Genomic DNA, 14,829 nt, shown 5'->3' with positions numbered 1-14,829 from the left:
GACTGCTGCTAGTTTCCTTTAAATCTTCCTTAGCCCTGCTCTGCCCCACAGTCTAAGGCCTCATGCGAAGACTTCAAGGGCGTTCTTGATGAGAAACCCAGACCAGCTCAGAGGCCTCAGCAAACCCCACACCCCAGCTCAAAGTTGTTTCTGTAGCTCTACCCCAAAGAAAGCAGATACTTGATTTCGCACGTATTTTGGCATGAACCGTAACATACACACCAGTGTATATGGGAGTGAACCACTGGTTCTCACATTAGTGTTACCACAGTAGTGGACCTTTGCAGCTAATGCTTCTTCATTCCTGTCCCTCTCTCCACACTGCTCCCCCACACCCAGTTTCACTGAGAACCTAGCTCTCAGCTCTCAGCCAATCCTGCCCTCAGGCCAGGTACCATCGCCTCTACCTCACCCACTTCCAGGCTGAACAGCACCAACAAAAACCCAGCAAGCAAGAGCTGTTTCCTTTTCCAGTTCAAAACAGGCTCTTCTTTCTTGTTCTCTCATGGGCCAAAAACAGTAAGAAAAGTCTTTCTGACCCAAATGCTTACCTCTCCACAGTTCAGCCCACCCATCCAACTTGGTCCAGTTGGACTCAAGCCCAGCCAAATTGGTCCTCCAAGTTCTTTCTAAATTTCCAAACCAACTACAATGTTAAAATATTTCATACCCTGTAGAACAAAAAATATATCATAAAGATTTCTCTTGTGTGTGTTATCAATTATCAAAGACATTAATTCAACGTTAGCTTGAGGCATGAAGAAAAGGATTTTCTATTTTTCTTAAAAAGATTTATTTGAAAGAGAGCGAGCAAGCACAAAGGGGGTAGTGGGAGAGAGAGAGGGGAAGAAGACTCCCCACCGAATGGTAGCCCCACAGGGTGGTTGATCCTGAGATCATGACCTGTGGCAAAACCAAGAGTCACACACTTAGCCAACTGAGCCACCCAGGCGCCCCTGAAAAGGGTTGTCATTCTTCAGCAGGAAGCCTTTTTAACAACTGTTTTAAAAAATAATAAAATGAAGGACAGACTGTGGAGTTTTATTTTGTTTTAGGAGCCTATCAGTACTTGCTCCTAAAATGTTGTACCTCTAGCAACATCCTTAGCTTTTTTAGCTATTTTCAGGTGTGGAATAATTAACTAGCTACTCTTACTGCTGATCCTATAAAAATGTAAAACTGGATAAAGTTGACCTTCGAACAGTACAGGTTTGAACTGTGCAAATCCATTTATATGTGACTTTTTTAAAATTAAATATACTACAGCACTGCAAATGTATTTCCTCTTCATTTGATTTTAATAACATTTTTTCTCTTTTTTTCAATATTTTACTTATTAATTTGAGGGAGAGAGACACAGACATAGCTACAGAGAGGGTGAGTTGGGAGGAAAGGGAGAAGCAGACTTACCACTGAGCAGGAAGCCCAAGACAAGGCTTGATCCCATGACCCTGGAGCATAACCTGAGCCAAAGGTATACACTTAATGACCTGAGCCACCCAGACATCCTGACATTTTCTTTTCTCTAGCTTACTTTATTGTAAGAATACAGTATATACAGAATACAGCCTGGGTGTGTCAGCAGTTAAGCATCTGCCTTCGGCTCAGGTCATGATTTCGGGGTCTTGGGATTGAGTTCTGCATCAATCTCCCTCTCATTCCCCCTCTGTTCTCTCTCTCCCTCTCAAATAAATAAATAAAATCTTCAAAAAAAAAAAAAAGAATACAGTATATAATACATATAAAATACAAAACACGTATTAATTGACTATATCAGTAAGGCCTCCAGTCATTGTAGGCCATTAGTAGCTGAAGAGTGGGAGAGTCAAAAGGTATACACAGATTTCTGACTACATGGAGGGGCGGTGCGGGGGAGGGGTTAGTGCCCCACCCCCTACATTGTTCAAGGATCAATTGTATATGAGAAGCAATATTTAAAAATCCTCCAAAAATAGCCAATAAGCACATGAAAAAATGTTTAAAACCACAAGTCATTAAAGAAATATAAATTAATACCACAATCAGGTACCACTACATACATACTAAAATGGCTAAAACATAAAAGTTAACTATACCAAGTGCTGACAAAGAAGTAGACCAACTTTAACTCTCATACATTGCGGATGATAATATACAACAGTACAACCACTTAGAATAACCATGTAGCAATCTTTTATAACAATTTTACTCCTCTGTATTTGAACAAGAGAAATGCAAATATGTTTCCTCAAAGAGGTACTTAAAAATGTACATGTAACAAATCACTTATAAGGGCCAAGAACTGGAAACAACCCAAAAGTCCACCAATAGAAACATGTTTACATGGTTTGTAATATTCATATAATGAATTATCATTCAGCACTAAAAAGGAACTACTAACATATGAATAATGTGGCTCAATCTCAAAAGCATTTTGCGGAGAAAAAAAAAATGCCAAATGCAAAAAAAAAAAAAAAAGGAATTTTAAGATTCCATTTATGTGAAGACCTAAGAAAACCAACACTGGCCTGTAGTAACAGAAATCAGATCAATGCTCACCTGGAATAGGAGTGTGGAGATACTAAATAGAAAGGGTGACACAAGTGTATCTTTTGGAGTTGCCAAAATTTGTCTAATTATATACTTTAAATGGGTGTCTGGGGCACCTGGGTGGCTCAGTCATTAAGCGTCTGCCCTTGGCTTAGGTCAAGATCTCAGAGTTCTGGATTCAAGCCCCACGCTGGGCTCCCTGCTAAGCCTGTCTCTTCCTCTCCTCCCCAAACATGTTCTCTGTTGCTACTTTTGTCTCTCTCTCTCAAATAAATAAATAAAATCTTGAAAAAAGGAGGGGGGGCGGTTTTATTTTGGTTTTTGTAAACCATATCACAGTAACATTAACTTGGAAAGGTCAAGATAGCAACTAGCAGGATGTGGAAGGAAGTGACAGGTTGAGTGAGGCACAAAGGAAATGGCTAGAATAAAAAGATGTTCTGTTTTATGTCTAGGATGATACAAAGGGTAATAAGTTATTATATTTATTTTAGGTATACATAACCTTGCATATGCTTTGGTGCACACACATACATACACACACACAAACCTTTCAGAAACGATTAATACACATACACAAACACACACACACACTCCAAAAAGAAGAAAAAGAGGAGGACTACAACCCTAGTATGTACAATTGTTTCCCAACTCCTTAATGTATCAGTCAATTAACAGAAAGACTAAATCTGCCCTATTGAGTTTGGGGTTGGGGGTCAAGTGTCCCACCTATGCACCTGAAGCTTTGGATTTCCATCCAGATGTTGCCCTAAAAGCCAAGGCAGAAGGCATTTCCCTTACAAAAGGAAAGTATCAGTGAACTGACAGGGAGAAACACCTGAAATAGAAGAAAGTCTGTATGTTCGGAGACTGCTCCACCGTTAAATTGGGCATACTGTAGTAATTCAAGCCCTGGAGGTGCCCCACAGCCAATTTACACAAGTGCTGAAGCATTCTTATCACTAAGAATATTAATTAATTGCAACTAGTGGTCCTCAAACTTTAAGTACAGAAGAACCATTTGGGATTCCCATTAAGAATGCCCTAGTCCAACTCTTGTGCTTGAAATAGTAAGTCGGGGGTGAGTCACAGGATTCTACAGTTTTAGCAAGCTCCACAGGAAATGAATAGTCTACAAACCACACTGTAAGAAAGTCTGATCTAAACCTATACCAAAAGGCTAAAAAGACAAGGAAAATATTGCTGGTAACTTTTAAATATTAAGACCAGGTAATTCTTAAAAAGCACAGATTGTGCTAAACAGTTAACTGAAGGAAGAAAAGGAGAAAACTTTCAAAAATTACCCGTCATGTGTATAAAATAAAATATCCCGACAAGGAAAATATTCTTGAAAATTAGGACAAGTTTGCCAAAATAAACACAAGTGGTCATTTTATAAATTCAACTTTCACTTCCTCTACTTAGCCACATTCCAAAATGGCTTTTACAAGCCAAATTTGGTCTTTCATATATTATAACATTAATGATTATTGTAAGCTGTGATACCATACTCACCATGTCTGATTTTATAGGAGGTAGGATGACAGAAAAGTAACTGACAAACCATCTCCCCACCTACTCCGGGTGCCTGGAGTATAACTTTCATGAGTCATGAGCAAAACATACATGAACATCAAAACTTAAAATTTTACAATATTCTTCAGTTCTTTAGAAACAGAAGCTTTTTTATAACATGTAAGCTCATACAACTAACACATGTAAATACTTTAAAAACCCATTATGTACCAAAGTAGGGAACAGTCCTTTAAAATCAGTAATAAGATAATATCTATTACCATCATTTCTAATCAACTTTTATTAGGGATCTTACCTAGTACAATAAGAAAAAAATGAAATTACAGACATAAAAATTAGAAATAAATAAAACTGCCATAATTTATTCATGATATAATCTTTTACACAGAAAATACAAAATCACCTCTGGAAAAGTATTAAAATAGAAAAGTTCAGCAAGATGGCTAGATACAAGATCAACATACAAAAGCCAGTTGCATGTGTAGTACACACCATTAACAAATAACAAATATTTTAAAGCACATATAATTAATATCAAAAATTACCATCTAGAATAAATGATGTACAAAAATCCTATAGTTAACATTATAAAATGAAGAGATATTAAAGAAGACATAAATAAAAGAAGTATACTCTATTCACGGCTAGAAAGACTCAATACCATAAATATGTTAATGATCCCAAACTGGTCTATACAATCACTTGAGTTAATAAAAACTCAAGTGTTCGGGGCGCCTGGGTGGCTCAGTGGTTTGGGCTGCTGCCTTTGGCTCGGGTCATGATCTCAGGGTCCTGAGATCGAGCCCCGCATCTGGCTCCCTGCTCCGCAGGAAGCCTGCTTCCCTCTCTCTCTCTCTCTCTCTGCCTGCCTCTCTGCCTACTTGTGATCTCTGTCTGTCAAATAAATAAATAAAATCTTAAAAAAAAAAAAAAAAACTCAAGCGTTTTTCAGAGGACTTGGTAAGATTATTCTAAGATTGGTAAGATTATTCTATTCATTTCTAAGGAAAATAAAGTATAATGACACTTTGGAAGAAGAAAAGCAAACCTACTTTTCCAGTACTACAGATTATTATGAAGCTATGGCAATGAAGACAGGACGGCATTCACAAATGAAGGATGAAACATAAGACAACTCAAGGGGGAAAAAAAGCACCATATAGAGCTTCTGTATATGATAAAAATGGCTTGTCATTTCAGTAGGGGACAGCATTAACTTTTCAATGAGGTAAAATTAATAATTAACAACAAAACAAAAAATCATATATAATGAAAATTAAATTGGATCCCCACCTCATCCCTGTTATAAAAAGCAAATGAAGATGGAATAAGGTTTAAATGTTCCAAACATAACTTTAAAACTCTCCGTAGAAAAGACACATGTATATCTTTTAGCTATCAAGGCAGAAAAAAGTTTCGAAAGTCAAAACAATGAAAATTAAAAATATGTATCTTCAAGAATTCATAAAGCTACAATAAAAAGGAAATTAAAGGGAAGATAAACGTAGGATTCAAGATGATTATAATCGCAAATCAAAATAGAGGGATGGAAATGAAAATGAGACTGGTTAGATATAGGTTACTTTCAAAGTTACAGCTTTTGCTTTAATTTATGCGTTTGTTATTAAAAAGTACAATTCATGAATATTATTAAAAGTTAATAAGTGGGGACACCTGGGTGGCTTAGTTGGTTAAGCGGCTGCCTTCAGCTCAGGTATGATCCCAGCGTCCTGGGATCGAGTCCCACATTGGGCTCCTTGCTCCTCAGGGAGCCTGCTTCTCCCTCCGCCTCTGCCTGCCTCTCTGCCTGTGCTCACTCTCTCTGACAAATAAATAAATAAAATCCTAAAGAAAAAAAAAAAAAAGTTATTAAGTGGGTGCCTGGGTGGCTCAGTGGGTTAAGACGCTGCCTTCAGCTCAGGTCATGATCTCAGGGTCCTGGGGTAGAGCCCCGCATCGGGCTCTCTGCTCAGTGGGGAGCCTGCTTCCCCCTCTCTCTCTGCCTGCCTCTCTGCCTACTTGTGACATCTCTCTCTCTCTCTCTGTCAAATAAATAAAATATTTTTTTTAAAAAGTTCATTAAAAAATGAAACATTTGCATAGAAAACTAATCATAAATCAATATTTATGATTAATTCAACTTTGCTTATTTCACAACTAAAATGCAGATTATTAAAACAAGCCCTCAAAAAAGTATATGACCTGGCACCTGAGGCTCAGTGGGTTAAGCCTCTGCCTCAGGCTCAGGTCATAGTCTCAGGGTCCTGGGATCTAGCCCCACATCAGGCTCTCTGCTCAGCAGGATGCCTGCTTCCCCCCCCCCTCTGCCTGCCTCTCTGCCTACTTGTGAGCTCTCTCTGTCAAATAAATAAGTAAAATCTTTAAAAAAAAAGCAAATGACCACCTATGGAAGCAGTAAATTCACAACTGACAGTACAAAAATAATAATTTGTACAATCAAACTAAAAATTTACCTCAACATACAGGACAAAAAAAGGAGAAAAAGAAATTACAAAATAAAATTTGTAGGAAGTAAGAGAGATGAATGGTATCTAATCAAATAATGTCATTACGGAAGGAGGGCATGGGAGAAGGAATAGAGTAGAAACAATAATTTTAAAATATACAGCTTTTTCCTGAGAAGAACATGAAAGTTTTCAGACCAAAAATCCTAGGAAGAACTGTTAACACACACACACACAGTTTCTGGATTCTAAAACCAAAGAGGAAATCTTTCAAGCTTACACAAAGAGTTAACTTATCTACAAAAAAGAAGTAGAATAACATCAAACAGTATTAAATCTGCCAGAAAAATATACAGCTAAAATTAAATACCTAATTTTTAAAAAATTGGCTACTAATGTGTTTATAACACAAGTAATATTTTTGATGTAAGGTACATCTTAAGAAATTTAAAATGCCATCATTTACAATACAATTCCATATTAACCCAATAAAATCAGGAATGTTGTAAATAAAAATATGCTAAGAAGTCTTTCTTATTGGGAGAAAACTGTTCGTTCTGACACAATCAGAAAAATGTTTAGATATATATTTGTTTATAAATAAGAGTAGAAAGGAGAAAGATTTGCTAATCATAGAAGATACAAAGAGGCAAGGGTGGGGGAGGTGAAACATGAAAACTTCATCAATCCATCAAAACTGAGTGGACAAAAACAAAACTAATAAATGGAAACTCAGGTGACAAAAGAGTATTTTTATCAGTTACCACCATATACATAAATGATTAAATTCTACTAAAAGACTAACAAAAGCACGCAAGTTTAGATCAGATCCATTAGAAATAAGAATGTGATGAGACTACATTAAAATTTCATCAACATCTCTCAGAATATGACACAAGAAAAAAAAAACCATGAAATATTCAAATCACACTGTGTTTATTTAATATATAAATACAGAACTCTAACTTTCAAATACATATCCCTTTCATATGCTCATTAAAACCTCATATAGTCATAAGAAAATCTTAATTTCTTAAACTGTCAGAAATCATGTTTTCTAAACAGTACATTGAAACATAAATCAAGAATTTAAAAAATGCAACATCTTAGGAGGTATGCCAGAAAAGAAAAAATCTTTTAAACGTTTAAAGAAAAATGAAGTCAAATCCCAAACAAAATCAGATGAAAACCCACAGCCCAAAATGCTTATTATTAATATACGACTATAAACTCACTAAATGTTCAATTCACATATAAAAAAGCAACAATAACTACCCCCCCAAAAGCAGAAAGGTAGAAATACTAAATACAAAAGTAAAAATTAATAAAGTCGAAGATACACAGAAAGTATAAAGGAACCAAAGAATTGGATTAGGGAAATACTGGTAAAATAGATCAACAACCTGGCAAACATTACTGAGAACAAAACAAAACAATCAGGAATAATAACAGAATCTATCTACATAGATTTAAGAGAAAACATCAGATAGACAGATAGATAGATATATAGATATGTACACACTTACATACATAGACATCTAAATGAAATCAAATCGAAATCTATAAGCATTTTTAAAATTGATTCTGGAAGAGGCAGTAAACCTAAAAGGTTAACTGTCAAAATGTGGAAAGCTTGTCTAAAACTTGCTCTAGATACATGGTCAGCCTACTATAGTCATATTCACCAAATCTTTACAGTAGTAAGTACTGAGGTTAGATGACAAAACATGTCTAAATACCACCAATTTTGAATGATTTAACCTAATCCTGCACTAAACAATTCCAAAAACAAAGGAAAACTTAAAAAGCTTTCTAATGATTTTATGAGCTAACATTACCTTGATAACCCATATGTACAAAAGCAAACTCCATAACCAATCTCATTTAAGAATACAGATACTAAATTCCAGATCAAAATTTAGCATACTGATTTTGGAGGCATCATGACTACATGAGATTTTACCAGAAAGCAATATAGCATGGCATAATGGTTAAGAGCCCGTGAGTCTCATAACCCTGAGTTTAAATTCCACCCCCAATACATACCATCAATGAAATCTTCCTTTAGTTCTTCTCTAATACCGTTTCCTCAACCACAACATGTAGGGGGAAGGGGGAAAAAAAAGTGTTCACCTAATAATAATGTTTGGGAAAATTAAATGAATAAAAAGTTTCAAAGAATCTAAGCACAATTCCTCAACATAGGTACATATAACACTCCATATATGTTATCTATAACAATTTTTGTGTCTATTTTTGACATACAAATTATCACACTGGTCACTGAAAAAAGGAAAAAGAAAAAGGCATTTGATAATGAATTAACATCTAAATCTAATTTCAAAACATTACGATTACAAGGAAATCTCCATATCAAAATGAAAGAATACATAACAGAAACTAACACTAATCCTAGCAGTATTCTGTAATCTTAGCGAAAGCAATTAAAAAATGAAAAAAGAAGTATGACTATTAACAAGGAATAAGTCAGAGTGATAACTACTCACAAATGACATGAACTATATATATAGAATATTAAAGAAAGTCAACAAAATATTTATTAAAACTGATGAGACTTCATTAAGGCAGCTGGATACAATGTTAGTATACAAACCAAAATTAGGTGGGCAAGAGAAGGAACAAGGGAATGAGCAGCTGGATCCCTGTCTCTTGCCCATACCAAGTCTTACGCTAATAACAACATAATCACTATTTAGTACCAAAGAATATCCCTTTTAAGTAATGTTTACAGTGATTTACATAACTTTCACTGTCCTTTGAAATGCTATACTGTATTTTTACAACTTTTAAATGATACCTAAATTAGAAAATACTATATAATTTAACTAAAAAATTTACCTTGTATCCAGCTTGCATTGTTTTCCAAGTTTTGCTTTAACTCTTAAATTGGCGGATCTGTGACAACCTTGCCACTTGGCCCCGCCCCAACCATAATTAAGTGACAGTTGACCTCTGATTGATAAAACTCCTTTGGCCTCATCCTCTAGTATTTCTTTTTTGTCCTCCCTATCCAGAAATGAATGCTTGGTTAGCTCCACTAAACATTCAGATCTAAAAGAATTGCTCACGCCTAATCATACTAACTTTAAGGCTTTAAGGGAAGATTCAGAGGCAATTAATGACTTGTCCAAGGTCATAGAGAGGTGATTTAGACCCAACCCACACCATACAGTCTTTCCACTACACAGCCTATATTCCAACAGTAGTCCAAAGTTTCTCAATAATTTAATCTTGAGATTCAGTTTGGAAACTAAAACAATTACTGCACTTACATTCCTTTTAGAAAACATTCACTCATCATTTCACTCACCAAGTATTTACTGAAACCTACTATGTGCAAGAAACCATTCTTAAAAAAGAAAGAAAGAAACCATTCCAAGCTCTAGGGTGAAACAAAATAGGCAAAATAGCTGCCTTTATGAATCTCATATTTTATTCAAATCAAAAGGATGCATTTAATGCACACAGTACCCAACTCACCTCCCTCTATAAATCAATTTGATCCCTGGGAGGAAGCCTTCTACCACAGCCCTAAGGAATCCTCATTTGGGACCTGAAGCTATGTATGTATCAAAATTTTGAGATCTAAGGATGGTACAATTAGGTAAAATACCAAGCACAAATGTTAAAGATACCTGTTCAAGACCAAAATTATGAATAGGATTTAACCAACTCTACCTAATCTCTAACACTTAAACCTCATAAGTGCAGCTTTCTGCAGTTTTACTACATCTTTTAACTTCCTACCGTGGCCAAACTCTAGCAACCAAGCGAAGAACACATCAGAGGAAAAGACAGCCAGCCTCTTGCCTTATACTGTGACAAGCTACTTTGCAGGTGAACAAAAGACTTATGAAAGCTTTGTGTTGTGCTACTTTAAAAAAATACACACACACACACAATATATATATATATATATACACACACAAATATAAACTAATCATCCTTCTGGAAGAAAAAAAAATTTTGAAAATATTAAAAACTGTTCCAACCACCAGAATAGAACTACATACATAAAACGAATATGCTTGTGCATTCCCATATGTAATTTAAGGAGAGCAGGAAATAGGCTAAAATTTTGGTTATGCAATATGCACCAGACACTTTTTGTTTCCTGATAATTCATAAAGTTTCTAAGGGAAAACAAAGAGTTTCACTTTTGTTTCTTCTAAAGTATGAAGGTCACTTCCTAGTTACTAGCTTGTCGTCCCTTACTTAGTTACTAATTTGGTGAATTTAAATCTATCAATTTATTTGTAGTGTATGGTTTAAAGTACATATACCCATCAAGTATTTTTAAATAGTTTGAATATGAGTAACAAAGTAATAGTATATTAATGCAAAAAGCATTTAAAAACACACACACACACATTGTTTCTTTTCAAAAAAAAAAAATCCATACATACCATTATGGAAGTATAAAAATAAATGCATAATATTGCTCTAAAAAAATTTCCCAATATCTCTAAAATGATCTGACACACACACTAACAATAGCATCATAATGATATTACTTTGGATTAACAACTATTCCCTTTTTTAAGGAGGGGGCTCATAAAACTAGGAAACTGGATTTGATGGCCAAGATCATTTTCAGTCATTTGATTCTAGACCTTACAATTTTATGCACAAATCTCTGAACCAGGCAGATGCGCATTATCTAATTCAATGCTACAGAAGTACTTTGGTCAAATCAACTTAAAAAAAAAAACCAACGACAACATAAAAACTTCTTGCCATTGTTCAAACTTAAAAGATGTGAAAAACAGGAGCCACATTTCTCACTTTCAATCAGGCTTTAATATTCAACACTCAAGAGAACTATAAACAAAAATGATACCAAACCTATTAGAGTACTGCTTAGCATACATATGAACACAAGATCCTGCTCCAGGTATTATTAACACTTTATCACATGCTTAACATCAAAAACTAAAGTTTAAGGTATTCAAAACAGAATAGGAGGATTAGGAGATAAACTGTTCTAAACGCCCACTATTAAATCGAGAATTACTGCACTGTAAATAAACTGCAGTCTGCAACAATCAAATGAGTTTACCAGTAACAGTTAACTTACACAAGAGTTCCAAAGACAACTTTCCCAAAGTGTCTAAAATAACAATACACTATCCTTGCTTTCCAAAATTCTTGAGCATCTTCAATTACCTCAAGCACTATCAGAATTCTAAAAATAATCTCAAAGCAAAAACTTAGCGGACAGTGAGTGTATACAGATAGTCCACTTTCGGACAGCAGGCCTTATACTGAAATCAAGCACAGGTAGGAGGATACAAACTACGCCGAAACTTACAACAGGGTGGGGCATTCATTACTCAGCCAGATAAGCCAAACACAGCTTTGATAGCTGCTCACAGTAAACCCTAGTTACCCCCCAAATGTCGACGCGACTAAAACAATCTTTTCCTTTTGCCCAAAATGCTTTACACAAAATGACCAAAAAAAAAAAAAAAAAAAAAAAAAAAAAAAAAGTCAGAGCACACAACTCTTCAGGATATGGTGCAAGCCATGATAGTGCACTTGAGATTCTGAAAATAAAATCTCAAATAAAAGAAACACCTCTCACGATTCGATATAAAAGACCTGAAGCTTCACATAGACTTTATTATTATTATTTTTTAATTTAACTGAGTGACCATTTGAATACGTGACTGAGGCAAGAGTAAAGGGTGACGAATGTGAATAAGGTCAAACTTAGGGGACAAAAGATTCCTGGAATAAACATGGCCAGAAAGGTTTTCTTTCTTAGGATCAGTTTCTATACTCAGAGACAAGGAAAAGGAAACCGAAAAAGGGAAAAGAACAAACCAAATTCTCTACTTCTACACAGAGTCCACCTGGCAAATGAACCTGCCCCACCAGGCAGGATTCTCATGGAGACCCCTCTTGCAAAATAGCAGGCCTGCCATGCTCCCACCTTCGAAACACAAATTGTGTGCAGAAAGGATGACAACTGGTTATTCTTTTTTAAAAAGGGGGGAGTGGGGGGGGAGGAAGTGAATAAAGTTTAATTCCGAAGCCCCATAGAGGAGTGTAGGAATGCGAGGGTCGCTCCCATTACAGAGCCCGCACCTTCTGCTACAGGTAAACAATCGACGAGGAGGAAGTGGACTGGAACCCACTAACTAGACCCCACTCCCCACACGCAGCTTCGCACTGGGCGCGACGCCCCCAAAGGCGGCGCTCAGGGGCGGCGGACGGCGGGGGAGCAAGCCCGGGGGCAGCCGAGGCCCGAGCGGCGGTGGGGGAAAGGCCCGGAGCACCCGGCCGAGGAGGGTCAGAACCGCACGTCGGAAGGAGGAGCGGGGCCCGGCCGAGCCGGCTCCCGGGCTCGCCTCACCTTCTGCGCCGCGCTCTGCTGCAGCACGTTCTGCTCCACGGTCATGGCCCCCGCGGCGCCGGCGGCGACACAGGCGGCGGTGTGCGGCTCCTCGCGCCTCCGCCGGCCCTGGTCGCCGCGCTCCGCCAAGCTCCAGGGAGCGGCGCGGACCGCCGGGGAGTACAGCGCCCCCGCCAGCCAGGCGCGAAGGCGATGGCGGCCGGCGTGCGCGGGCACCGCTGGCTGGCGGCGAGGCGCGGACAGCGAGGGCCACGGCGGCGGCCGCACCACTTCACGCGGCCCGCCTCAGAGCGGCTGGTCCGCCGCGGCCGGGGCCATGAGCGGGCGGCGGACGCTGGGGCGCGGGAGGGCGCGAGCAAGCCGGGCCGCGTCACGCGCGCGCGCTCCTTCGCTGGCGGCTCGCGGGCCACTGCGGGGAAGGGAGAGGGAACGGAGGGAGCGGCGGGCCGGAATGGCGCTGTTCTCCTCCCTCCCCGACTCCTCCTCCCCTCCCCTCCCCCAACCGCCGTCACCTCCCCCGCCCCGCAGCTCCTCCCCCGCTGAGCCCCGCCCGCCGGCTGCCCTAACCCTATATTGTGACCCGCGGGGCGGTGGGGCGGGGCGGGGCCGGGCCGCCTTGGAGCCCCGCCCCCAATCCCCGGCCCCGCCCCACTCTGCGCGGGCCCGGCGTTCCCGGGGTGGGGCGAGGGCGCGCCCCGCGAGCCTTGCCTAGGAGCCGCCCCTGCGGCAGGTTGCGCGTAGCCTGCCCTTGGTTCTGCGAAGCTCCCAGCTGAGGCCGAAGGGCAGCGTTCTCTCTGTGCCCAGGACTTGCGGATCGCCGGCTTTCCGAACTCCTCCAAGACGTAACCTTTCCCCTTGAGCCTGGTAACGTCCCAAAACCGTGCTGGGTCCCAAACCCCGGCTCCTTTCTATGTCTCCGGTCCTCTCCCCTCGCCTTTCTAGGAATTTCACAAGCAGTTAACTTGCTCGAAGGGAGAAGTCAAGTATGAGTTAAGCAAAGGGCTGTCAGAAGTCCTTATGCTGGAATGTACTCTTCTCCTTAACTAATCATTACATAAATGAATATTGACATTCTCCGTCTACTTCATTCATGCAAACATGTGCCTGTCGCTGCGAGGCTCTGGAGAAATAAGGTTTATTTCCCGAAGATTTGATAAAAATGAAATATGATGAATACAACAGACAACAAAAGTATCACTGCCCAGATGGTACGTAATTCTGATGTATCAGTTGCCAAATAATTAGCCATTAACCTTCCGGCATGGAATACTTGGCCGTATATGGAATTGTAAGAAAAACTTAACATCGAGAAAGCGATCCCTACCCTCAAAAAAATCTTGAGCTTCATGAGCTAATCTGGGCATAGGAGGTGAAGGTGTGGCAGTGAGGGGGCAGAATAATTAATGCAGATTGTCAAAATGCAATACACACCTTTGCAAATCAGGTATAATTTTGAATCTGATGGCAAGAAAAGCAAGCTTAGTAAGTGATCACTGAAATATTATCTGGTTTTATATAATAATCATGGATCATAGTGATTCTTAAGGCTTTGTAACAAATCTGTGCACTTTACAAGTCTTTGCACCTCAGATATATATTCAACCACCTTTTGAGATCTTTTCCCTTGAGTCTTCGTATTTGCTCATTTGATTTTGACTTACTACAAATTTTATTTTATTGATATCCTACATTCTACCAGAGGAATTTGAAAAGTTGTGAAGTGACTGGAACTACAGAATTTTAGGAATAATGCTACAGTCCTGGATAAAAGGCACAGTTTTGTTATGAGAACACTGACACCCAAAGAAGGCTACTTGCCAAAGAAAGCAAACTAGAGCTTGTTTTACCTCATTTATAGACCAAATTTCTTTCCAACGTAACATCTTCTGTTTCTCTGTATTGTGGATAAAAAAAAAAAAA

At 38.8% G+C, this 14,829-nt stretch overlaps 1 protein-coding gene across 7 annotated transcripts in view; it reads right to left on the bottom strand.

Moving 5' to 3' along the window:
* Positions 1–13,090, bottom strand: part of USP25 (ubiquitin specific peptidase 25) — a 131,468-nt gene extending 118,378 nt beyond the window's left edge. For all 7 annotated transcript variants that reach the window (XM_059164488.1, XM_059164490.1, XM_059164491.1 and 4 more), the window contains exon 1: positions 12,910–13,090. In XM_059164488.1, coding sequence (XP_059020471.1) covers positions 12,910–12,954 — 45 coding nt within the window. In that variant the 5' untranslated portion in view covers positions 12,955–13,090. The remainder of the gene's footprint in view (positions 1–12,909) is intronic.
* Positions 13,091–14,829: the final 1,739 nt, after the last annotated feature.

This window comes from Mustela lutreola, chromosome 2 (assembly GCF_030435805.1).
Source record: "Mustela lutreola isolate mMusLut2 chromosome 2, mMusLut2.pri, whole genome shotgun sequence".
NCBI classification, from domain to species: Eukaryota; Metazoa; Chordata; class Mammalia; order Carnivora; family Mustelidae; genus Mustela; species Mustela lutreola.
This window is presented reverse-complemented; position numbering and strand designations above follow the sequence as displayed.